At 35.1% G+C, this 26,279-nt stretch overlaps 2 protein-coding genes and 1 long non-coding RNA gene across 5 annotated transcripts; all 3 read right to left on the reverse strand.

Moving 5' to 3' along the window:
• Positions 1-425: 425 nt before the first annotated feature.
• Positions 426-3,051, reverse strand: LOC121973568. Its single transcript, XR_006109664.1, has 5 exons — positions 2,931-3,051; positions 2,684-2,830; positions 965-1,107; positions 735-827; positions 426-660 (listed from the first exon to the last, which is right to left on the reverse strand). It is a non-coding gene; the product is annotated as an uncharacterized LOC121973568 (long non-coding RNA).
• A 1,576-nt stretch (positions 3,052-4,627) lies between these two features.
• Positions 4,628-11,937, reverse strand: LOC121970615 (protein ROOT HAIR DEFECTIVE 3-like). Of its 2 annotated transcripts, XM_042521432.1 has the most exons (22): positions 11,539-11,937; positions 11,336-11,402; positions 11,130-11,232; positions 10,333-10,403; positions 10,153-10,216; positions 9,802-9,867; positions 9,674-9,721; positions 9,532-9,594; positions 9,390-9,446; positions 8,798-8,956; positions 8,571-8,639; positions 8,405-8,496; positions 8,223-8,301; positions 7,436-7,601; positions 7,233-7,357; positions 6,887-7,149; positions 6,722-6,818; positions 6,238-6,399; positions 6,056-6,160; positions 5,568-5,662; positions 5,364-5,460; positions 4,628-5,215 (listed from the first exon to the last, which is right to left on the reverse strand). In XM_042521432.1, exons 1-22 carry the CDS (start codon positions 11,687-11,689, stop codon positions 4,937-4,939), a joined length of 2,478 nt encoding a protein of 825 aa, XP_042377366.1. In that variant the 5' UTR covers positions 11,690-11,937; the 3' UTR covers positions 4,628-4,936. The 2 variants fall into 2 exon arrangements, with proteins under 2 accessions (XP_042377366.1, XP_042377367.1); XM_042521433.1 differs by lacking the exons at positions 11,336-11,402; positions 11,539-11,937 and having other exon boundaries at positions 10,153-10,229; positions 11,130-11,195.
• A 1,082-nt stretch (positions 11,938-13,019) lies between these two features.
• LOC121970616 (bifunctional peptidase and (3S)-lysyl hydroxylase JMJD7-like) lies at positions 13,020-20,761 on the reverse strand. 2 transcript variants are annotated; one of them, XM_042521435.1, is made up of 16 exons: positions 20,630-20,761; positions 20,442-20,519; positions 20,022-20,105; positions 19,747-19,905; positions 19,578-19,646; positions 19,350-19,476; positions 18,711-18,783; positions 18,520-18,636; positions 17,665-17,784; positions 17,421-17,439; positions 16,582-16,654; positions 14,931-15,031; positions 14,323-14,438; positions 14,139-14,232; positions 13,332-13,471; positions 13,020-13,223 (listed from the first exon to the last, which is right to left on the reverse strand). In XM_042521435.1, the coding sequence occupies exons 1-15, from the start codon at positions 20,717-20,719 to the stop codon at positions 13,412-13,414; spliced, it is 1,380 nt and encodes a 459-aa protein (XP_042377369.1). In that variant the 5' UTR covers positions 20,720-20,761; the 3' UTR covers positions 13,020-13,223; positions 13,332-13,411. The 2 variants fall into 2 exon arrangements, with proteins under 2 accessions (XP_042377369.1, XP_042377368.1); XM_042521434.1 differs by having other exon boundaries at positions 14,727-15,031.
• Positions 20,762-26,279: the final 5,518 nt, after the last annotated feature.

Genomic DNA, 26,279 nt, shown 5'->3' on the forward strand with positions numbered 1-26,279 from the left:
CAAAATTTTTTAAAAAATGAATCAATAGAATCTAATACGATATGACAATTCAGATTTTTTTTTTTCAAAAAAAAGATACAAGAGAATGATATGTAATGTCTATTAGCAAGTAAATTAATTTTTTAATACTCCATTGATAAATAATTATTAAAATTAATCTGTATAATCATTTTTACAAAGTTAATTAATGAAATGTCATCTCTCTGTATTATATAAAATGTAGAATTATCTTCGATTATTTGTGAAATATTTTGTATTATATAATCCAATATATGTTCTAGAAAATGAGAAACCGACACCATGTAATACAATGTTCGCAAATTTGAGAGTTTGAGCTCAAGTTGTAAGATCCAAAGGGCGCAACTCATGGAAAACTACTACTGCAACCCATATCATACAATAATTTAGATAGAACATTCATCATATGTTTAGTGTCATTGTTGCAATCTTTGCGACCACGGAAAAAGATTAATCATAATTCGTAACTCCAAGAGTGGATAGTATACACATGATTGTCTAAAAACAGATTAGTCATCAAGAAAGAAAGAACAACCAAGAGGAGTCACCTCAATTGTAAGCTTAGCTTATGCCACCCATGAAGGTCCTCGGATCAGGGCAGGCCCCGCTGAACTGAGCTTGAGAAAAGTCAAAACCAGGGTTCTGCAAATTGTTTTTTTTTTCTAAATAAGAAACATATTGAAACTTAAATTTGTTTTCATGATATCTATACTTACAACTCAAAGTAGTGATGAGTCATGGATGGAGTAAATACTTGCGCAAGGAATTCTGGATTCAAGTTTGTATGTATTGAGGACCTATTTGGCTATCTGGAATCAAGAATTCAAGATCATAGTAAAGCTATACTGAAACACATAACAATTATTATAGCATCATGAAAAATCAATCCTGTTAAAAGGCATGGCCTCTTACAATGTAAAAAAGAAGAGAAAAAAAAAGGTTTTACCTCTTCTTGAAACCTTTGAAGCATAAGGCGCTTCTGTTCAAGATCGGCAGCATATGAATCCAGTAAACCTTGACCAAGTACGGGAGATGACCAAGTTTTTCCTTTGTCCCTCTTCTGTAATGTTATGTGCATGACTTCATCCTCTATTTTGTAAAGACAGCAAAAACACCATTAATTGTCATAGTAAAAAATAAGTAAATGTAGACATTTAGTGAAGTTGGTCAAAGTACACAGGACCAATATCACCAACTAAGCTCGAAATATTAATACATAACTTGCTGCTTCTACAGTCTCGTTCTGCACCACTCACGCCACAAGCATAATGCATTGCTTAGCTCAACAAAAGAGTAAAATCCCAAACCAAATTAAAATGACTTGTTCACATTCCATAAGTTTGCACAATTATTTGCATTTTGGAAAGCTAGTAAGTCATAACTAACCAATTGAGCTTCACTTTTTTTATTCTGCTTTATGAAGCATTAGTTTGTGTCTCTCTTGCTTTGAACCAAAAATTAACAGCACAAAGGTTGTATTCAAAAGGCATTTTGCAGTATGTGCATCCAATCATCGAGGAAGAAATCTCCAACATTATGCCTCCTCTGTACAGGGAGGATCTTTTGCACTGGGTTAAGATGGATCACTTTCAAACTTAACTACACTAGCTGTAACCTCTGAAATATATTTCCTTTTTGTATGTAAAATAATAAGACTTTTCTTTTTCAGTGTTTATAAATTTGTAGGAATTAATAATCTAGATAACTTTTCTTTTCCCCTGGAACAAAAAGTGTAGCTTGTGCCAAATTATTTCAACACTTGGAAATCCTAAAGTTCACCACCTTCAACACTTGTAAGTTATATTAGTTTAATTGATTTGATAAATACTTCATACTATTCCCACCATGCTCCCCTCTTTCTAATTATCTTTTGATCTCATCTGAATCCTACTTAGCTTGAGGAAAGATTTGATGTTGTAAGCTGCAGTTGCTCAGCAGATAAATAGTTAAAGGCTAGAGATCATACTGCCCAAGCTCAATTAAAATATTTCTAAAAGGATTTTTTATGCTAAAAGCAAAAATAGTCCTCAATTCCAAAGAAAGTGCAACATGATAACCCCATTCTCTAGCTACTATAGCTAAGAAGACAAGCGCTGAGCAACAATTTCAAAGAATCGAATCTCACCAGTAGCATAGCTATGTGAGCACCCTCAATAATTAGCTATTTTATTAATTATTCTATGTGCTGACAGACTTCATGAATGGCAAGAAGCAATGCAATGCAACATAGATCTTAGAAGCTTCAATTGTACCAATGATGATCTCCTTGAGCTTGTTTGTAAACTGACGAGAAGTTTTCATGTTTAGACGAATTTACTCCCTCAACTTTTCTGTCACGCATGCTTGATTCCAAGCATTGACTTACTAACTAGTGTCCAATACACAGCTTCAAACTGCCAAGGAATGCTTATACTAAATATGAAACAACGGTAGTCGTAATATAAAGGAACAAAATAGGAAAACTTGCAGGCAAGAATAACGAATAGAAGGATAACAAGGATGCACTACCAAGGGTCCAGAAAGACGAGTCGGCCTTCACAGGGCAGGCGAGATCATAATGAAAAACAACCAATTCATTGAGAGAAGGAAAAAAAAATGTAGAAGCAATCATAAATCTCACACAAAGATAATAATAAAACAAAAGATAAGACATTGCATCGCATACATTGAGATAAGAAGGATTGTCCTTGATCCCCACTTCGAGGTGTTCGGACTGGATCTTGCAGTAAAAAGTTTTTGGGAACGTTGGGAGGGAGGTCAATGTACATGTCGACCTCCTCCAGGGTTTGATCCCATTCGAAAACCTTCTGACCTAGAGGATCGAAATCAACGCCAGATGAGAAAAGAAACCCGAACCAACGGAAAATTTGTAGGAAGCACGCAAGCACTCAAGGAGAAAGCCAAGGATTTACCGCCATTGACGAAGCTGTGGCGCTTATCCGATGCCAATTTCTCCGCCATTAACTGTGCTCCGTCGTAGATCGGCCGAGAGATCGGAGGAGAGAAGCAGAGACTTCTCCGGCATATATAAGCAGTTAATATAAAAGATTGCATCATTGTTAAACATTGATGCGGTGATAAGAACGGTCAACCTTGGGAAAGGTCTTCGTCACTATGGAGGTCAAAGTCAAGACGATCAATACCCCATTATCACTGGCCAGGTGGGCGAGTGATTCTCCCAACCAAAATATAAAAAGCCCGATCCGATATCATCACTGGCACAGCCACCAGTTGAGCTAAGACGCTCAAGACAGGAATAAACGTCAAGTGTCTGCAGAAGCAGGTCGAGCGGCTACCCCGCTCGGCCTTACATCAATACTCAGAACATCAGCTGAGTAGAGTGATGGCCGAGTAGACCACACGCGGACAACGCTCTACAGTCGAGCGACTATCTCGTTCGGTCAAAGTACACGTACAACAACCAGACAGTGGAAGTATCGGTCGAGCGGCTACCCCGCTCGGCCAAGTAGTAGATTCATCAGCCAGACAACGAACTCCAGGCGAGCGTCCATCCCGTTCGGTCCAGCAATGGACGACACTAGAACATGGGACTTTCAGTCGAGCGGTCATTCCGTTTGGCTGAGCAACAGACACAGCAGGATATCCTTCGACATCCTTTTGGGAGTTAGTGTCACTGACAGGCTGCATGGTCAGGCGGAAGATAATACGGTGAAAGATTTCACTGTCACTTCAGAGATATGCTCGGCTTGTTAAGGTATTGGATCAAGGACACTTTACTGACATGCCTCTTCAGGGAAGGCTTGGGATAGCGTGTCCGCTTTGAGAAGCGTGCATACACGCTACAGGAGCTCTATATAAAGGGGGGTGCAGGCATAGGCGTAAGAGATTTTTCTCGCGACATCTACAGTTGCGCTAGAGTTTCCTTTGCTTCTTGCTTCGCCGAAGACTGATTTGAGCGTCGGAGGGCCATCCCCGGGACCCCTTCCCTGGCTCGGCACTGATGTTGCTTGTGTTGCAGGCAGGAGCGAAGTCTCTCGAAGGTCAGCAAGAGTGTCACGTCCCCAGTATCCACCTCTTCGACTTTCGGACAGGATCAAACATCATATTTATTTATTTATAATTAATTTTTATTTAATCAAATGAATAATATATCACAAGATGGTAGATTTGCTAGAATTTTATTCAAAACAATACTAGATTTAGTAACTACTATCTTAATTAAATAACTAACAGTTAATTGGACGAATTAATACTAAATTTACAAAGGCAATCTTGTTCTAACTAAGTTCCATAAAAACCCAAGCTCGTAAATCCTTAAAGAATTTACATGTTTTCAGTGCAAGAAGCATCATAGAACTTAAGTTTTGATATTGACAAAAAGAGTTAAAAGTTAAGTCTATTTGAGGTTTAATATGCTCGTCAAGTTCATAACTAATTATGATTAGGTAAAAAAAAATCTTTGGTCGGTGGACTTCTCGATCCAACACATGTTAGTCCTCTTAATTATAAGTTATTAGTATTTGACTTTAATTTTTTGGGTTCGATATGATAAGAAGAAGCTTGATTTGCTCTCCTCTTTGGTCGCTTGAAAGTCTGATGGTTGATTCTCTTCCATTGAAGTGAACATAAGATCCATGTAAACTACATCTTCAATCTCAAAACATTGTTATTTTTCATTAGCATAAGCAAACAAAAGAACTCCCAAATGGTCTCTTCCAATGTATGAAAACTAACACAACATTTAGACACTAAACGCGGCACTTAGACATCAAGCATCCGTGTTTATCTCAGATCCTCCGGTAAAAATGTATCAGTCCCTATCTATACAAGACAGTCAAAAATAGCATCTGGCAATCAAGAGAAAAGACGTATCTTCTACTTGGCCTCACAAATATCTTGCATGATGTAGTTTTACTTATGGTCATCATGCTTCAGAGTCTAATTATCGGATCTTTACTTATGATGTACAACTCACTTCATTGGCTGTTGGATACTCAACACAGCTTTGGGGAGAAGAATCCGTTATTGACGATAAAGATGATGCGTTGGGTGCTTGGGTTGTGAGCGAAGGAACATGCCTTTGTGAATCTCTTCGGAGACTTTGTGCATCCAAGAGTGGATTATTTTGGGTGGTTTGTGGAGCATTGGGAGGTCGAGCACCCTCATCCGCTAGTTTTCGCAAAAGGTTCATCACCGTAGGAAGAAATCTTGTTGATAGTGTGAGGATGCCAGGGAGCTGCAATAGGAATGTTTGGGATTCATCAATAACTTTAACTACCCTCTCTTGAAGAAGAATATGAGTTGAAGATTGAAATGCATACTAACTGCAGCTTGAAAAACAGCAAAAAGTTTCGTGCATTTGTAACATGCCAGAATTTACTTACTATGCCATTCTGAAACATCTCAGCAACATCTAACTGCACCCATAGAGCTTTGAACACCAAGAACATAACAAAAAGCAGCAACAGGTATAAAGGATTCCTGCTCACAATAAAATCAGCATGAGATAAAGAATGAAAGTTTGAGTTGTCCGTTTATTGGTTGTGAGGTAGATTGAAGCAGTAGGAAGAGTAAATGGGAGCAAAGACCTGAAGAGCACCATCAACTCATTGAAACCGAGGATTAAAATAGCAAGTATCGCCCATGGAGGAGGTAGCACACTGTTACTGCGCTTATGTGCTTCCTGAGATGAAGAGAATAATTGTGAGCAACTAATCCAACTATAGTTAATTTTGCCATAGTCAATTAGAAATCATGATCAATTACGAATTCCAAATCATGAACCAATGGTTGTTTCCTTGTTACTTGCAGTAGTGATGCCTACTTTAAGCTAATACATGCCAATATGTGTTTATAGTATCTTTGCTGAAGAATTCTGAACATAGTAATATCATTGTTAAAGGAGACAACTTTAATCTGAAATAAAATTAATTCTGAACTTTGATATTTTCACTTGCCAAATCAAAATGATTTCACTACAATTTCAAAAATATATAAAATAAGAAACAAGAAGAGAAAATGAGCAAAACGAGAACACACTCAAAAGAAAAGAAACTTATAATACAGGGATATGTACCTGTGCAGATATTGCTTGGGTGACAGTATATTCAGTCTCTGTCTTAAATTGTCTCCACAAAGACTTGCATTGCACAGGGGTGATCAATGTATTAGATGGAGAAACCTGAACAATATTCCACACATTAGTTTCTTGTCTTGCCTTTTCATATCATTGTAGAAAAATAGGATATCCACGCTTACCACTTCCCATGTGCTTGAAGCGAGTGATTCTGTTGTTGTTGTTGCAGTTCTCCGTACTAGGGAAACTGGTGCATCCATAAGTGCTGACATAAGAGTGGATTCAATTTTGTCTGGTTTTTCATCCAAACGAATAGCAGCCGTTACAGCCAACAGTTTCAGGGCCTGCATCATGACAGTGAACACGCAAGCTTCAAATATTTGTGTTTATATAAATGGTTGATTGTAAAATGTACTCCAAAGTTTAGGCCTTTTAGTGGGATAGTTCTACTGTGCAAATCCCCTACATGACTGATCTGGTCTGATCATGTGAAGAGGCGTTCTTCATGCACTCACATATCCTGAGGAAGAGCGTGCATGAATCTCAAAACAAGACCTTTTTGAGTTCACATGATCAGTCATGAATGGAGCCTGCACAGAACTTTCCCTTGTAGTGGATCTAGATTGAAATTTTGAAAAGATCACTCTATGCAAGGTTCAAAAGTACCGCTGCACGAGCATCCTTTGTGATCTTCCGAACATTTTCTTTTCCTGTCCAAACCCTAGGCATGGAGTCTTTGTCACGGCTAAACACTGTTGAGAACCTGAAAATTAACACCATACAATCTCAGAAATGGGGAGTAAGTACAGATATGGTAAGTAGTTTAATTACCTATCCTTCATTCTGATCAGAACCTTGGCTGCTTCTTCTTTTGCTTTCTTTTCGACGACATTTTTTGCAAATTCTTTCAGATTCGTGATCCTCTCGTCGAAAGAAACTTTGTCTAGCTCAAATCCAGACAGTGAAGTAGAGAATTCCGAGAGAGCATTCCTGGTTTCACAGTGGTAAAGATTTCTTATGGATGCCCAAGTATCATTGCCTGCAGCCTCAAAAAGAGACTCAACTGGTTCAGCAAGTGCTTCTGTTAACTTGTCCTGGACAGCAACATCAACGGAAAGGTCATTTTTAGCACCAGAATTTGATGAATTCAGAACACGAAATGAAAGCATTGATTGACCTCATATCGATTTGTTAATTCAGAGAGTTTCTGATTGCGAAGAGTATTCGCATGAGCAGTGATATCACGATAAAGCTTCTCTCGGACTTTGGAAGCATCCCACTCAGCGCGACTGATGATAGCGTCTGAAGGTAAAAGATCAAATTGTATGAATTAGTAAGCATTGTATAGTTTCGACGATAGTTTCTTAGTAAAGGTGTTACCTGCACTTCCTTGATCAAATTCAAACATGGAGGACTCACTACAGTCTCGAACAGATGATGCAAAGCCTTTCCTGCTATTCAGTGAACTTTCCAAATCCTTTTGAAACTTTTCCAGAGACTTTGAACGTAGATGTCCAAGCAGGGCTTGGTAAGTAGGGTGCACAAGCTGTGTCGAACCAAAGAGATGAATATAAATGTCAACTCATGGATTAATATATGTCAACACATCAAGTAAGCATCCCTTTTACTAAGAAAATGCCAACTCAGCCGACGATAAAGGGATAAAAGATACATGAAGGCCCTTTTGTCAAGCATCTGATAAAGAAGAGCTTTAAAGAACGACACGGGGATAAATTCTCTTGAATAAATTTTTTGTTCTATTTTTTTACTGCCAACGAGCAGATGTCATGGTTTTGTGAGCAGGTGCTACAATTCTATTATTCTATTTCTACAACTAATGAACAGGTCTCAGTTCTATTTAACCAGGTGCACTTGTTTAAGCATGTGCTACAATTCTATTTTATTATATGCTACGGTAAGACACATGTTTAAATAGAATCATGACAATTGTTTAAGATTAGATGCTCATGAAGGATGCTTCAGTAATCACGAGTCTACCACAGAAAAGACAAAAACTAGAGATTTGAATGGAAGCAAAAGCTATTATATCCAACAAAAGGGAGGATAAAGTGATTAACACTGAGTCAAAGAAGGGTATTTGTTCCATAGGAAAGAATCTAATTAATCAGGAATACATAGGGGAAAGTTTAGTAGTCTATTGTCTTACATGCAAGACTTTGGACTCAAGTTGCTTCCTCTTTGCAGTCCTAACGCCTTCATCAAAGTAAATAGCTTCCTTATCATACCTGCATCAAAGATGAATGGATCAGACAGAGATGATGAGATATTTGTTTATTTAACCTGAAGAAATAAATGCAAGAAAATAAAAGATATATTTAGAAAAAATACTCTTCAATATAAGCATCAAGAATAGCTTCAAGCTTTTTCCCAAAGCCAGAAACTGGACCAGAGTGCACTGCCTCCTCCAACTCCAGCCATTTCTGAAGCACAACTAAAATAACATAAATTTGTGGGGAATTTTAAGACAACATATAAACTTGATGGCTGATGTCACCTCATCAGAGGTTAAGTGACTGAGCTTCTCATTAGCAATCTCTTCGCAACGAACTGTTGCGACCATGACCTACAAAATTGTGTTCAAACACAGTTACAAATAAAGAAAAAAAAAAGTTTTGGGGGTTATATTATCATGTCATATTATCAGGTTGTATCTAATTATATTTAATATGGACAACCCTAATTAATTTGAACAGCTCAATTAAGTATGATGTACGACTGTACCTTATGGGCAGGAAGATCCAGATCCTTATTTTCACGCACAACCTTCCATATGTGTTGCGCGCTAAAGGAAAACCCTGAAGCAGGAACAACACCTCTTCTATCACCTGCAAGTCCTCCTGGGGCAATTGAATGTACAAACCGTTTTCGAAGTTCTGCAACCTGTTACACAGCAAATGCACAATTTTTTTTTTTTTAATGAGGCTATATTTATATCATATCCCTTTACTTATGTTAGAAATGCATGACAGCTATATTTGAATATAAGTCTTCAGTGGCAGATGTAAGGTTCTTACTTTAGGAGGACAAAATGCTACTATTTCTTTTAGCAGAAAGGGAAATATAAAGATTTCAGTCTATTATATTACATAGAATGCCCGACCCCCGTTTGTCCACCCTGTGCTATAAGCTTATCATTTGTGGTAGAGATATACATGGATTAGAGAATTTTATGAAAACATTTAAAAGTACAGTTAAATCTTAAAACCAAAACCGGAATACCATGAATACTAACAGAAAAGTTTTCATCATTATCAGACAATAGTTCATGAAAATGATATACTTTATAGTAATGAAAGAGGAGAAAAACTTATACCTGATCATGAAATTGATCTTCCTTCTCTTCATAACTAGATAATGCAGTGACCTCAACCTGATTAAGGGAACTGAAGTTATCAGATATAACAAGTCAATATATTTTGTTATCATAGACAATTCTTTTGCATGATGAAACTTACATTGAAGAATTCACTGAGAGCTGTGTCTTTCTGAGCCTCAGGCTTTGAAACACTGTCCCATATCTGATAACAATAATGACAATGGCTGCGAATGACAACAAATAAAAGGGAAAATGATACAGAAGAAGATCAAACAACATGCCTTTTGTATATCCTCTCTTAGAACAGGTTCCAAAGCTTCCAGTGGTGTCTAATAAGAATCAAAAAGAAGGAATTAGTACTGCTAACTATAAAGCCTAAAGTTTAAAAAGGCGCAATAGCAGATCATACTCTTGTCCTGTCACGGATAACAAAGAGCAATGTGGTCTTGCGAGGGCTGAACAATCGCATCATGACCTATAAGAGAAATCAAAAGATTGATAACGTTAGACACAATGTAGTAACTAACACAACCAAAACATGAATAATAAAGATAAAAAAAACAAATAAGATCTTTTTAAAACTAAAATTTGTCATATAAATCAAGTTAACAAAATACTTAACTTAACAATATATAAATTACTTTTGAAAAAGTTAACTAGATTATACATCATTAAATATTGACATAAGGTAACCCTCTCATGTTATGTTAGCATCGATTACAAGAACAAATCAATTAGATTAGCAAAAGATACAAGATACCTGAAATACTGTTTTTAGCAAGGGTTTGTTCGCTGCTTGCTCTCGTCCAATATCATGGCACCACCTGGATAAAGCAACTTTAACAACAGATAAACCTAAACTTCATAAACTTCGCAAGAATAGTGCAGTCTTAGATAAGAGAGACAAGTGAATTGAAGTGAAAGATAAAACTCAACTCACATATTTATCAAAACTATGTCAGATATCGCCAGCGCAAAAAGTGCACTTTGCTTCTCAAATGCAGTATCATCCTAAAAAATAGTAAAAATTGTTTATCTTGATCATGATAAAGTGGCACCTGATCTCTTAGAAAACCAAAAGAAGTATATGGTCAAATAACTGTAAGCTGATAAAGAAGAGTTGGAAGGATGAATTTTATGGAGAATGTGCATCCGATAGGATTTTTGACCATTTCTTCAATAATTATAATGAAGGAATAATATAAATATAACTGACTCTAAATAGTTGGAACTCAATGTTGTGTTAGTGACCAGAAAGAGGTTACACATAATTTTTTATTTTATTTCCATGCTCAACTACTTCCTAGATGTGTTGTTTTATCTAGGCCAGTGACCCAATATAATGATGAATGTGATTTACTCAATGTAGTGAAGTGGAGGAAAATTTCATTTTTCCCTACAATGTTGGCCTCTTTCAAAATGCTCTCCTAAATTTCTAGTGGCCTAAATATGTCCCACACCCTTTGAGATTTTCAAACCCTTGTCATTTCACCCCCAAAGTATTAATATTTAATACCATCATGTTATTTGATAGGAAAGTGACGTGACATATAAGCCAATCATTACTTTGTTAGATAGATTAACACTCTTAATGGTTAGAGGGTGAAGTGACAAGAGTTAGATAATTCTAGGGAATAATTTAAAAGGATATAAGTTTTGAGGGGCAAAATATAAAATTTTTCTTTCGGAACGAATGGAGAGCAATTAGAAAAAAAAAATGCAAATGTAAAATATTACCTCTCCTCTTTCTCTTCCATCAGTACCTTCCAAATCCATCACAATTGTACAAGGATCTATTCCGCGACATTTCGCTAGCCATATACCTTTCGTAGTTTGGCTCCTGATAAGAAAAAGGAACCAGAAACACTCATCTTAAACAAGTATTTCCAATAAATGGAACCGAGTGAACAGCGATTCTCAAGCACAGACAGAAGTATCAGTACCTTCCCCGCAAAGCATCCATTTCCCTAAAGTCAGTTCGGAAAAGATTATTAAGTAAAGTGCTTTTCCCTGCTCAAAAACAGCAATCATCAAATAGGTGTTACAAACGAAGAGAGGATGGCAAAGCTGAAACAATCAAGATCAATTTAAAAAGAAAACTAAAATCGGACAGCAGACAAAATAGGTCACAAAAAGGCCATCTCACCGCTGCTCTGGGGTCCCATGATGGAGACGACGACATATGAGAGTCCACATTCGGCGAGCCTCGTGGCCTTCATGAAATTCTCAACACCAGCATCATTGTACTCTCCTTCTCCATCGATGAGTTGGGCTGATCGGTACTCCTCCTCGGCCATCCTCCGATCCAGAACAAATCGGCGATGAGGGCGAAACAATGAAGTTCAATGGTACTAAAAAGCAACCGAAGCAGATCGATGGGAGATCTACACAACCCTCAAACTCAGGGTGCCTCTCTAGATCAAAATCTAGGATTCGCCAGGGGAGAGAGAGAGGGAGCGAGTGGAGCGGAGAGGAGAGAAGCTAGGCATTTCACAAGGATGAGCCAATTTTCTCGGCATTGTTGCCGTTATGCGACCTATTATAGGCATCGTCCCATTGGACTCCCCATTTGAAACGATTCTTTTATTTTATTTAAAAGGATTTTTAGGACTAAAAATTATTTTATTTAAAAAGATTTTTAGGACTAAAAATAATTAATAGGTTTAATAAATTTTAAATGTACGAGTGCGTAGAGCATCCGTATCAATTTTTTTTTATTCAAACTTTAAAATGAAGAATTATTTTTAGATGTCTATTTTTCAATGAAAATAAAAATTTTAAAATTTAAAATATATATATTTTAATATTTAAGAAATAAATTTTATTTTTTTTAATTTAAAGAGATTATTTATAAAATTTAAATTTAGATAATGGATGGAACTTTTTATTCTAATTTTTTTATATAAAATATAAAATAAAACTTTAATTTAATAAATCTACATGGCTGTTCTTATACAACTCCTCGTGTACAAGTCGGATCTTCTGGACCACTTTTACGGTTCAGAAAATATTCCCTTTACATGTATTGATGGGGATACATAATCCCCACTTGTAAAATAAATGAAGATCATATATCCCTATCAATACATGAAAAGTCAGATTTTTTAAATCACTTTTACGGTCCAGGAAATATTCTCTTTATATATATTGATGGGGATACATAATTCCCACTTGTAAAATAAATGAAGATCATATCTTATAATAGTAAAGAATATGAGAAAGTATATCTTGATCGTTTTTTTTAACAATCCAGAGAATCTCTCCCTCGCATGGATTGACGATCCAGAGAGGATTCCCATGCACGACGCACACAAAATTTCAAACGTCGGAATCACTTCTAAACATCCAGCACACTCATATTTTCCCATATATATATATATATATATATATATATATATTAAAAAAATGTCTTTTATTGGTTTTTATCAAATGATAATAATTAAAAACTATTAAATGGTGCCCCTGATTGTAAAATCACCTTTTTAACATAAATGGTATTTATATGATAAAACATAAAATGGTAAAAAATATTCTATTTTTTCACTTTTACTATTTTTCTTGTAAAAGGAAACAAATGGAAACGAGAAACTAGCAAAAACTTTACATAAACAAATACACTCAAAAACATTTCTAATTCAAAACTGAATTGGTTTGAAATAACAATTTACAAGTTCATACAACAATTTTAAAAAAACGAAAAAAGAAGGGGAGGAAAAAATAAAAATAAAAATAAAAATAAAAATTCATAATTATAGCTGATCCTTGATGATAAACCGCTGGAAGGATTGTAGAGTTTAGCAGGATGGCATGAGTAACTACAAAAGGAAAGCCCTGAAAACAAAATAGAAAGATTGCATTTATTTATAATGTAGAACATCATCAAGGCCACAGAAAAACATAAATTGCAATTATTAATCAAAAAGAACACATCATCATTACCTATTAAAAGGATGACAAGAGCTCCAATTTAGCGTATCCTTTTGGAAATGATCACGTAGAACTCTTGATTTTTATAGAATCTATTTATTTGGCCGGCCAAGATGCACTCCGGCATAATTATCCAATACGTTCTTGAATGCCTGCAAAAAAAAAAAAATACACAACACCCCTTGAAAACTATTTTCATTCTAATAGTGATTTTTTTAAAAAAAATTAGCACCAAATATCAAGCTCAACTAATCTGCTACCATGGTAAATTAGAAAATCCTGACAACAAGCAACTCATTAGCCCAACTTTCTTAGATCAACCGTCCATTAAGGGAAAATCATCCGTGAATTAATCCTGAAATGACCCGTTCAGTCCATAGAAGTTCTCCACCGACCATCAGGTAAATCGGAAAGCACTTACAATGAACGGCCCAACAACTCAACGGTTCATGAGCTCAGCGTTCTTAGATCAATCGCTCATTAAAGAAAATTTATCTCTTAATTCACTGAAACTGAGACTCGATCCTTAGATATAAACTAAGAAGGCGCCCTAATAATGATTATTTTTTTGTTGTTGAGAAGCGAGCCTAAGAATATTGGCCGTCTAGATGAGCCTCATGAGTGACTCTCGATTTACCTTGGTGGTTGATGGAAAATTTCCGTGAAACCGGACCGGTCACCCTCACAATTAGTCGGTTCGAAGAATTAAATATCAGATGCCAAAAATGACCTAATAGTGATTCTTTGAAGAATGAGGAAAAGGGGAAATGCAAGACTTGCAATCGAATCCAATGCTGAGCACAAGAGACATTAAAGTACCTGGAAGGCAAATGATTCTTTTCCATTAAGTATCACATCCATTGCGGCAAACTGATCATCGAATACACTATAAAACAGACGGTAGAACTCAGCCCTGCAAAGCGTTCACAACAAACAATGAGGGTTAGTTTGGATTCTCCATGGTATATCTAGAAACTAAAAGGTCAACTTGAAACCCACTTACTGTGCTTCTTTATTGGTTTGTTGATCCATCTCGTCGAACTTCCTTGTGAGAACTTCTGCCCCTTTTGGGGAAAGCATATAGAGGATAAGAGCCTCCAGTGTTCTTGGAAAATTTTGCTAAAATGATAGCGAATTTGCCATTGACTCAGTGAAAAAAAAAAATAGCTTGGTTCATGGAAGATTTAAAGAAACGCTAAATGTTTTAATCAAGCATTTGTGATTTAATCAGACTCTTGCAGGGAAAAAAAATATACTTACTAATGGAAAAACAAAATAACATTGCACAGGTCCTGTTAGTCATTCATGCTCGCTTTTCGTAGCAAAGAATCATGACATGTGTTTTCTTACAACAAAGTCTGTTTAAATTAAGACATTAAACTGAAAGACAAAATATGAGATGCTTACCACCATTGCGAGCAAGATGCTTCTTAATATAAGTGGTTCAACAGTGGAAAGGATGTTTGCAATTCTATCATTTACCAACATAGGTGAACTTTCCTCTACATTCTTGTTTTTATCTGTTGTATCAATCAAATCTTTTGAAGTGGAAGCTTGATTTAGATTATTGCTGTTCATAGCATCATGAACCAAAGATACAAGTTCGTGTACCATATCCAGTCCACAGGGTTCCAACTGTTGCAAAATTCCATTGCTCTTCCCATTTTCTTTTGGATTATCTCTCAGCTTATAGTGATCAGATCCATGATTTCCTGATCAACCAACAAGAATATCATTATTGAAAGAGAATACATATATGATTAATGTGAGGCCCTAAGACATATATAAGTTTATACAGTCTTGCATACAGCTCGATAGAGGGAAGAGTCCTGTGACCCCAAATAGTTGAGATTTGCGATGAACATGGCTTGATGATGATGATGATTAAGACATATACAACATTAAATTATAATTTCAATGATGATTAAGACACATTTTATACTAAAATCCCAACTAAGTTTTCTAGATTTGATAAGGTTTTCAATAGTATTCATGTCATATATTTCCTGAAACTAAAAAAACAAAAGAAGATAAAAGATACAAAGTTGTATCTCGTCGCTCAATTGCATTTGTTCTGTAGTAAGGTCTTGCTAAAGTAGGTTATGCATATATTCTAGAAGATTCTGGAGACACATTAAGTATCCCAACGCATCATGAAGCTGAAAGTAGTATTCGATCCATGACAACCATTAAGACAAAATTTGCTATGAAGTGTATTGGGGGGAAAAGACAATACTCATCTGAACAACAGAATACGTCAACTAACTCATTTGGGAAAAGGAATTTTAATAGCAACTTACATCCCAATTTACTTTGGATCAAAACTAATCAGTCAAAATTAAACACAAAATTCAGTTCAGTTAAAAAAGACTGAACCTGAAAATCCTGATAGCTCAATTTGAACACAAAATCAACCATAATTCCACCTATTAAGCACATTTGAGATCCGCGTGAATCCAATTCAATTCATTAAATATAATTAAACTTAATTTAGGTCGGATTTTATCAAGTTATAGCTGGCTTAACTGTAAACTGAAATATAACAATAACTATATAACATTAGTACGTAACTATATATATTACTATTACAACGTTTTCATGTTGTTTCTACATAGTAGTCACAGAATTGACAGTGAAATTTAGTAAAATTCTTATTTTTTGAAAGTAATAGGCTACATAGGAGGAGATCAAAGAGATGAAATCAATCCAAAACTAGGCTGGCACGATAAGGCCATTACAGAATTTAACCATCTTCAAACATTAGTAAACTGACATGTATCAAGAGAATATTGTGGAACTCCGAAGAACCTCTATTACCTATGTAAATAACCACTTCAATCTTAGAATGGCCAGCATGTTTTTGGATAAAGAAAACTGTTCTGAAGCACTAGTATTCTATGTCAACACCAAAGCAATAGGACACATGCATGCTCATGTTTCAACAAAGATCTAAGCTGGTAAACATAGTAGACATGTAAAAACTGGGTACAGAACTGTAATCTACATCTCTTAAATCTGTATTTTTTTTATATATTCACAAGTAAAGAAACTACTGACTAAAATCCAAATAAGTACTGATGTGATAGATATCAAAGGTTGATGAATCTGCCATTTCATTTAAGTATCTGGATATTAATAAAAGAAAGAAACTTTATTCAGTTCCCAATCAGATTTTAATTCTATAAGAGGATGACATGAAGACAGTCATGAAAGTCAATTTTCAAAATTCAGGGATGATTCAATTCAAATGGTTTGGACAAACCTTCTGTGGCTTCACTACAAGGCTGATATTTTTCCATAGAACTTCCACCTGTTTGCTCATGTAATGTTTGATTCTGTCCTATTCCCACAGAACATAGAACAGTTTACATGAATCAAAAGTATAATCTAACAGGTAAAGAAACAAAATGACATCAACAACTGCATAAAAAATACATATTTTCACCAAAAAGACATACACCTTACTGGACATGGAAGACAAATGTGGAGATTGCTACTGAGATATGGTAACATGTGTAGCAAGCAGACTTGCAGACAAATTATCTTCTTTATAAATATTCACATGCTTGACACTTAGCATGACCAAGATGCAAGCAGGGATACACCAAGGATAGTACCTAGAGTCACAATCTTAACCTTTTGGCTAAGACAAAATGTACTTTGTTTCTCAAGTCTCTTGTTTGTTTTTTTCTTTCTTACCTGTCTAATTCTTTCCCTGCTTTTCCTTCAATTTTTATACTTCACCCTTTCATTATTAAACAAGTTGAGGAAGCACCTTGATCAATGCACTTCAACTGTTTGATCTAACCCCATGATCCCATGAACCAGATGTCTAAGCAAATACTTTTACTAAAGTGATTAGTTTGATTATTGGACGTCATTAACTTTAGCTTCATTGACGAAGTGGAGAAGCAGGGGGAAATTCAAAAGATCAAGGACAGAAAATGTAGAAGTCATTGCAATCACAAAAGGAAAATCAATTCATTATCAACAAGAGAATTGCCAAAGATAGAAGAAAAAGGAAACTAAATGGAATAGGAAAAGGAAAAGAAAAGAAAGAGCCTACCAATTACACAATGACTGACTTAAAATAATGCTTACCATTTCCTTTGCCACCAATCTGCTCATCAGGAAAGAAGATGTGCCATCCCATGTGGCAAACAGGAAAAGGAAAAAAAAAATCTCATTAGAGAACATCGGCAATTGCATTTAGAAGATCCAAATAAATTAGTATCTCAAGATTTACAAATAAGAAGCAAGCGTGTGCTGGCAAAATTCTTTTCATGGTATAAGCTGCTAATGAACAAAAGGAAAAGACATTTAAAAGCATAATGCAAGATCATACCTATTTAGTATTCTCCTCAAATAGTATGCATCCATGTGTTCTACCATGTTAGACATCATGTCTGATTTCCACCAAAAGTTCACAGCTATTGTCAAATCATCACTGTCAACTTGATGGAACCTGATAAAAACATCATTCTAATTAGAGACAACTAAGCAAACAAACAATAGTTCAAACTAAAGAAACAAAATATGTGAACTAGGATGAAACAATGCAATAGTTCCTGGATGTCAATGAAACCAATCTGTAAATATATGTTGAAAGTTTGAAGTTGTAAATTAGCATCAACCGTCAAATAAGGCAAATGTACACCAATCTTGGGAATATTTTTCTCTGTCATTGTGATTCATATAGATCGTATCCTTCAATGTTTAGCATATATTGGAATAGAACCATCAAGCACTAATGCTATAGTTGGAATTCTTATAGTTCAGCAACTTCTCATGCAAAAGACAATTAGGTTAAAAAATCATTTTGTATAGGTGCTACAAAAGGATATACCCACCAGCATTTTGAAGGTTGGAGTAAGGCCAACCTGATCACAAGAATCTGCATCCATAAATATTACATATTATCTCTTTTGATAATTAGTATGAAGCCTTTCTACTTCTAAATGTTGTGGCTGTGATCAAGCAATTGCCCAAAGTTCTGTAGAATTAGTGTTCGACAACCAGTAGCAAGGTAAATCTTGCAATTTGGTAACTAAAAAATTCCTAGAGACACTACATTACTGCCAGAAATCGGAATGAGCACCTCAAACTTAAGGAAAATAGCTTGCAATGCAGATGGAAAGAATTATAGTATAGAAGACAGTAATCATGAAGTAATAATTGACTAATGGGAAAAAAAACCCACCATCCTTCAGGAATAAAGAGAACATCTCCAGGGCGAAGAATAATCTTTTGGGAACTTTCCTCATAGTGAACAGCTCTCGGATGAAGAGAAAGATCAGGTTTTTCTATACTAACAGCACTGGAAAGAAAATTGAACACTTAAATGATTATGCAATGTTTTGTAGGGTAGTTGTGTTGTAAAGAACATCATACCTATGGTTTGAGGCCTCTCCATATACTGCCATTGGGTATAAGATGGGACATGCAGAAGGAGGCCACAAGATGACTGAAAAAGAAATGAACTTTTATAACTAACTAATCAATAAGCATAGTACTGAAACTCATATTGACTTAATAATCATGTGTCACACTAGTGGAACTTGGTTAGATGAGTAGCTAGTTGAGATTGTTCATACAACTCAAAATAAACTGAAAATGGAGGCATGACTATGAGGACTTGAGGTAGCAAAATCTAAGAGTAGAAAGAAAAACAATTAATAAAACCAGGCATTTGAGTCAATCAATATGAAAATTTAATTACCATAGTGCAAAGAATTGAAATTAAACGAGCACTTATAAAATGCACATGAACCTAATCCATGATGAAATGGACTTGAAAATCACAAGTCCACAGCAAGGGAGTTCAAACCTAATAATAACTATGGCATTATCATCCCAATGACATTATATTCCTGAAAGGCATCAGTTATAGTGAATAATTACCATTTGGTACTCTTTTACACCACCTAAATGCATGGGGATAAATTACAAGAGCATAGATTGTTCCAGCATTGGAAGAGTTGAAAGATGAGTTGTTTTGTCAAGTAAGTAAACAAAGAGCAAATATATAACCTTTTTTGCAACCAGAAACCATGCAAAGCAGATTATGGTGGGGATCATAATGTGTGCTTGACCTGGATTTGGCCATATTCATCCAGAAGTTGATAGATGCTAATGTGCTTGTCTGTAAAAATATAGGCTGCATTGACCAGCATGAACATGTAGAGTTTATGTAAGTTCAAATACAGCCTAACTTAAAGCCAGATAGTAACAGACACAAACAAAAGGGCAGATCATAACTGTTTGAATGTCTTCTGCAAGAATCCGTAAAGGGCACCTTTCTTTATCCTCCAAATTCAATATGGGAACCTGTTAATAAAGGAAGTTCATTCTGTCACATTCAAACAAAAGCCATCGTTGAAGAAAACCCAGAGCTAAAGTACATTTGTACATATGAGCAGTTTGCAACCTGAGCTACATAAAGTTCACCGAGTATATCTGAACTTGCATCTTCCAAGCAAGCAGATGTAGCTAAAGACATCGCTGGAGGAGCCGAAGTACTTCTAGCATCAGAAGTCTGAAGAAATTTCTTGCAAGAGGTGATGAACGTAGAGAATGATATGGGTACCTATAATCAGACATTAGGGAAACTTTTAACGAAGCTTGCAAAAATTAAGTACAGGAAGCAAATAGATATGCTTGATTGTCAATATAAAATCACTACTTGAGAGGGGAGAATCATACTCTCTCATGACTTCTAATATCACCATAAAAAACGTGCCCTGATCTTGATAGCATAGCTTCTAGTACAGCAGACCCAGCTCTTTCCTGCAGTTATTTTGCCTTAAATTAAAGTACGACATATGATTACTAGTTAGAACACACAAACAACAAAATTGCTTGTAGAGATTACAGTAAACATGCAGTAGTTATAAGTTACTTAAACAACCTATTCAAACCATTTCTTTTCTACAGTTAGTTTGCTCTATTTCAGTTAAATAGCAAGCAACTAAATTGCTTGTAGAAAGTACAATAAAATTGTAAAATAAAAATACTTAGAAACACTTAATCAAAGTATCAAGTCCTCTCGAAGCATTCAATTAAGTTCCTGCTTCCTCAAATATATCAGAAACAGGAAATCATAGCACATAGGAAAAAAAGGACCTCCAAGTAATCAAGGCCTCCATCAAAAGGGTTCCACCTGGTGATGGCCCTCCATTCCTTGACGGCACCATGAAAGACCTACACATAAGGGAAATATTCGACCTAGATCACCCCCGAGAACAAAGTAAAAGGAGCAGTTTTGAGATGAAAACACGAGAGGAAACAAAGAGAAGGATACGATGGAATACCGCTGGAACATTGGTGGGTTCGATCTTCGAAGAGAAATCCGCTGGCGAGGGACGCTCATCGAAGCGGCGGGCGAGCAGCGACGAGTCCATTGGATGGGAGGTCTAAGTCGCTTAAGATTTGGGTTTCAGCCAAATTGAAATAGAACCTCTTTTATTTATCCTTGAAAATCAAAAATTTATCAAATGATAACTTTTTAAAAAAATTATCAAATACGCCATCAAATTTCACAATTTCAAAATATTCTGAAGGTTTGATTAATAGCAAATTACTACTTATAGGGGTAATGGGGTAGTATATTCTTTTGATCGATACCTTATACTAAAAATGTGAAACTGTCATATCAACGGCCGATATGGAGAAATGTAAATATAGGTACACAGTTGAAAGTGTATGACAAAGACGTTAACCCCGATGATCGAACCCTAGATCTCTCGGCCACAAGATCATACACCCCTAACTGTGCTACACCCTGGGGACAAAAACTGTCCGGGTGAACTTTTTATAGTGGTCGGCCTTACCGTCAAAACGACCCCATATCATAAAACCTCCTAAGGGATTTTTTTGGAGGCACTGTACTGTTGATAAGAGGTCCCATTGTTGAGACAGCACCCCAATCAATAGACCCCTCAAAGGAGGATTTATTTGTTGCTAAGGGGACTCGAACCTGAAACCCCAAGCAACACATGTCTTATGCTTACCACTTGGGATAAGTCACTTCGATACCTTACCCTAAGCACCTATTGTTCAGCTCGGATCTCTTGGACCCTAAACTCTGGTCTTCTCCTAGCTTCCAAAACGATACACTTTAGATGCCATTTTATTTACGCACACAGTACCAAAAATGGTAAATTGGTGTTGTTTTAAACTTAGATATGTTTATTGTAGCATTTTTTTTTTACAAAATATAAGTATTTTATAAACGTGGGGGAGGGTTGTTTTTAGTTTTTTTTCATGGAAATTTGCAAACTTTGATTGAATTTTATTTTTTTCGCAAATTGATGTTATTTTAAGCTTAAATATGTTCACTGTGGCATTCTTTGCTGGAATTTAGGCTATGTGTGTAAATGAAACAGCATATGAAGTGTGTCGTTTTGAAGGATACCAGGGTTTAGGTTCCATGACACACTTCAAATGCTGTTTCAATTAAGTTTTCGATTCAAACTGATAGGCAGTTCAGATCTCTTAGACCCTAAACCCTTGTCCCCTCCAAAATAACACACTTCGAATATCGTTTCATTTACGCTTATAGCACTAAAAATGTCAAATTGGTGCTGTTTTAAGTTTAGGTATATTCAGTATGACGTTCTTTGACAAAATATAGGCATTTTATAAACGTTAGGTGTTGTTTTTAGTTTTTTTCATCTAAATTTACAAGCTTCGATTGAATTTGTATTTTTTACAAATTGGTGTTGTTTTAAACTTAAGTATGTTTAGTATGACGTTCTTTGCTATAATTTAAGCTGTGAGCATAAATGAAACACTATCCAAAATGTGATTCGACGGCAAAAGGAACACATATCTCCAAATCCAACTGAGCCACATAACAACAAAGATTCCAGCCAACAAATAGATAAAATGTGTCAGTACATGGAGAGGTCAGACAAAACCACAATAACACCAACACCCAACAAATAGACAAAATGTGCCAGTACACGGAGAGGTCACTAAATTCACCAAAGTCAAGAAAATAAGCTTCTATAATGAATCCATAATTACACAAAAGGAAGAGAATGTCGATATCCAACGGCAACCTCCAAATATAGCAACAACACAGGATCCCTACAGGAATGAAAACACTAGCCAATAGGACTTTAACTAAACTATCATATGCCTCAATGTCACATAAGCACCTACATGTGCATGAATGTATCACTAACTAGATAACAGAATAGAACCTCCAGGAATTGAAAATGAAAAGTGAATTCCAAGAATGAACACATATATATTTTTTAAAAACAAGATCAAATTAAACCAAACTAAATTTAATCACAGGAACAAAACCAAACTAAACTAAATCAAATCAAATTTTACTAAACAGAACAAAATTAACCACCAAGTTTGCATAAAAACAAAGTTTAACCACCAAGTTTAGCCTGTCTAGGAAATTACAAGTTTAACTTGTTCAAAGAAATGATAATAAGACCTAAGGTCTACGCCTCAAATATCTCCACTCAATAATACTTTCACAAAAACTCTTTTCTCATCATCTGGTATGGTGAAGAAAATATTTGTAGTTTCACGATCACAACCAATTTTTTTTATCACTTTGTGTCGCTCCAACATGTTAAGCCCAGGTAACTTTGTTAAAACATCATTGACTTTCATTCTTTTTTCAGCGCCTTCATCATATTCCAATGTTTTACTTAATCGATTACTTGCATTGTTAAGTTTTTCCACAAGAATAATTGTCGCCTCTCTAATAACTTGAGACAAATCTTTAGTGCTCTCACGTCTTTCTCCTTTTTGGCTTAGAATTCTCTTCGTTTGATCCAAATATGAAATCTTGGGCATATGAAGCATAATCCCCCATCAACGCCTATACTTTCATCATTTTCAACTGCAACTTTGTCTAATTCTTCCACAATATCAGTAGGACCTTGAGCATCTTTCCCAGATGCACGTTCTCCACCAAAGAAGACAGAAAATTCCTCATAGTAAACTAATGATTTGTATATAAATTGTTCTACATCTCCATGAGTCTATAAAATAAATTTTATATTACTAACTAAACAAAATAAAATAAAAATAAAACATTTTAATAATAAAATAAATTACCATAATATATTTATCCCACATGGAATTCTCAGTCGTAACAAGTTTTTTTCCTAAGCCCCAACCAAAACCGTTGGTACCAACTCCATACAACATGTCATGGACAACATTGTGGAGCTTCTGAAAAGTTCTTAACCTTGATTCAATGTGTGGTTTTGCCTTAATTCCATGTCTAGGCAAGCTAACGTCAAGCATTTGTTGTAGCTTTAGTCCATGTCCGGGCCTAAAAACTTTCTCATTCTTGTTTCTAAGATCTCCAGCATTATTTAATTGCATCAATGCTTCAATAAGTGCAGCATCTTCTATAATAGACCATTGATGTTTGTATTTTACAAGTTTTTTGGGTTGTAAGATTCTCCTGAAGGATTAGAAGCCATGTTCACCTATAGCACAAAAAATTAATAGCTCAAATAAAGAGAAATAGCAACCGGACTTCTATTGAGAAAAGATTACAGAAATCATTGATGATTTGCTTTCTACTACTGAATGGAAAATAGAAATAGTATTGGTGCTGCTTTTATATACAGAAATCATTGGTACTTCTTTTATATAAATACATATGAGAAAAATTTACAAAAATAGTGTATAGTTTGCCATTCGTTAAAGCTTTACATGACATGACCTTGCATGGACCATTTTAATTATTGAGGATCTTAAAAATAGATAACATAATAGTTCAGTACTGGTTACTATTGTGTTTCTTAATGGGTTGGTCAGAAAATGCAAGCTTGAAACATTGTAATTCAACATACTCAAAATAAGCTAAACACAAAATTGAAAATCATAAGACATGTAATGTAAATTACAAAGAAACAGAATAAGAATGATAGTCTTTCTCCATTTACAAAAATCTAATAATTTATAAGAATTATACAAATGATCTCATCTAGATCTTTTCCATTCATTAAACATGTTATTAGCCAAATTATTACGCCAATTGCTAAATTCACTCGAAGTCTCAATGTTTAACACTATGTTTTCACCAATGTCATCAATTTCATTTGGTTGACTATCCAACCTTCTCTCCAACCTTCTTTCTGTAAGATCCCCAGCCATTTCTCTCCTTATAAAATTGTGAAGAAGGCAATATATCATAATAATTCGATTTTGAGTTTGGATCAGATAGCTGAACTTCTAAGTATTGCCCATCGTATTTTAAGTAGCCTAAAGCATCTCTCTATCACATTTCTAGCAGTCGAATGCTTCATATTGAAAAACTCTTGAGGACTTCTAGGTACTCGACCTTCTTTCCACTCATTTAAATGATATCTTTGGCCCCTATATGGTGTTAAATTATCTTAATAATTGGATGTTTAGAAGATAAGGAAAGTTTCTGTTTTTTCTTGAGTTTGATTTTCTGATTAGATTGAAATCTTTGTATGGTCCAAGCGTCGTTGTATCAACAGCCAAGCATTTTTTGTGTGGCTTGATTTGGGTATATGGTTTATCTTAATGCTTGGCTGTTGATTTCAAGTCATGGGATGTTGGGTAGAAGGGTGTGTTGCTGTGGGATATTATATATTATATTTTGGTACATGAAAGCAGTGCAGTTGCTTTACTGATTACTATATTTTGCAAGGAGTTGGATTCAAACATGTAGGAAGCTACAAAATTCTTGGAAGTTGCTGATAGACCTACGTTTATGAGTTTAGAGTTATACGCTCAAGAGTTCACTGTTTGAGTATAGTGACGATTTCTTTTTAAAGTGGTTGTAAGTATAGCGTTTGTAATTTGATTTGATTTAATTTAGTTTGATTTTATTCTATTCGATTAAATTAAATTAAATTTCATTTAATTTAGTTTGATTTAATTGAGAGGAAGAATAAAATTATTTAAATTCTATTATAAGGATATTTTTGTCATTTTTTAAAAAATATTAATTACATTCTTATCAAAAATAATGTACACCAAACAAAAGAATGCAATCACCCATGTAATCAAAGATTATATGCATAGTATAGTAATGTAATCCGGATTACATTACATTACATTACAAATTTAATTACATTACAAATTGGATTACATTAGTCAAACCAAACGTAGCCTATAAATTAGACATAACATACCCCATGTAAACAAAAATTTGTCTGGCATTTATCTCTCTCAGCTCCATAAAGCACAAGATATCTTCTCTTAGCAACCGTATACTTTTAGGATGTTCAAACATAGTGTCCTTAAACTCTATGTATATGCTTTCCAATTCATTCATCAATCTAACAACATGTGAGTAGATATACTTGCATGCCATGGGTAATGCATTTTCAATATCCTTGAACTTGTCGCGCTGACTAGGAACATTTGATAGAGCAAATGGTTGAGGTTTTCCCTTTTTCTACAATTTAGAATATTCATACAAGTATTATAAACTAAACCATTGTCCAAGCAACATATATAAAAACTGTAAACATAAAATCAAGTGAAACTTAAAGTACCTTTGTCGTAGGAAAAATTACCAACTCTTTAGGCCAACCAGCAATGACTCCAACTACATCTTTGATGATTCTTAGTCCAGACTTAATTAGGATTGGAAGCTCTGCTTCTTCATCTAAGACAACATTAACAAATACTTGGAAAAAATTGAAAGCTCTACCTCCTTCTGATATTATTGTGACATACGTCACCACGTTTTCAAGTTGTTTTATGGCTAGGTGGCATTTCTTCCCCTTTTAAGAACAATAAGATATTAAAATTCATCAGCTTAAGAACATGAAAAACTTGTTGAAAATGACCAATAGAATGCTCCATAGCTTACCAGTTCTGCCTCCAAGCCGATGTAACCCTTGCGAGACATTCTGTGGTGATATTTACAATGCATGGTTCGTTCTTTTTGTTTTTCATGAATGACCTACATCATTATGTTCATTAGTTAAGTATAGA

The sequence above is a fragment of the Zingiber officinale genome, chromosome 4A (genome assembly GCF_018446385.1).
Source record: "Zingiber officinale cultivar Zhangliang chromosome 4A, Zo_v1.1, whole genome shotgun sequence".
NCBI classification, from domain to species: Eukaryota; Viridiplantae; Streptophyta; class Magnoliopsida; order Zingiberales; family Zingiberaceae; genus Zingiber; species Zingiber officinale.

What these genes read in the sequence shown, in the direction of transcription:
- LOC121970615 (XM_042521432.1), bottom strand. Translation starts at nt 11,689, where the DNA reads ATGGCCGAGGAGGAGTACCGATCAGCCCAACTCATCGATGGAGAAGGA. An exon ending in TTATCCGTGACAGGACAAGA is followed by an intron (nt 9,722 to 9,801) that starts GTATGATCTGCT and finishes GATTCTTATTAG; the next exon opens with ACACCACTGGAAGCTTTGGA. An exon ending in CAAAGGATGCTCGTGCAGCG is followed by an intron (nt 6,400 to 6,721) that starts GTACTTTTGAAC and finishes GTCATGATGCAG; the next exon opens with GCCCTGAAACTGTTGGCTGT.
- LOC121970616 (XM_042521434.1), bottom strand. Translation starts at nt 20,719, where the DNA reads ATGGACTCGTCGCTGCTCGCCCGCCGCTTCGATGAGCGTCCCTCGCCA. An exon ending in GGAGAGGCCTCAAACCATAG is followed by an intron (nt 18,637 to 18,710) that starts GTATGATGTTCT and finishes TTTTCTTTCCAG; the next exon opens with TGCTGTTAGTATAGAAAAAC. An exon ending in CAAACCAATAAAGAAGCACA is followed by an intron (nt 14,233 to 14,322) that starts GTAAGTGGGTTT and finishes AACGCTTTGCAG; the next exon opens with GGCTGAGTTCTACCGTCTGT.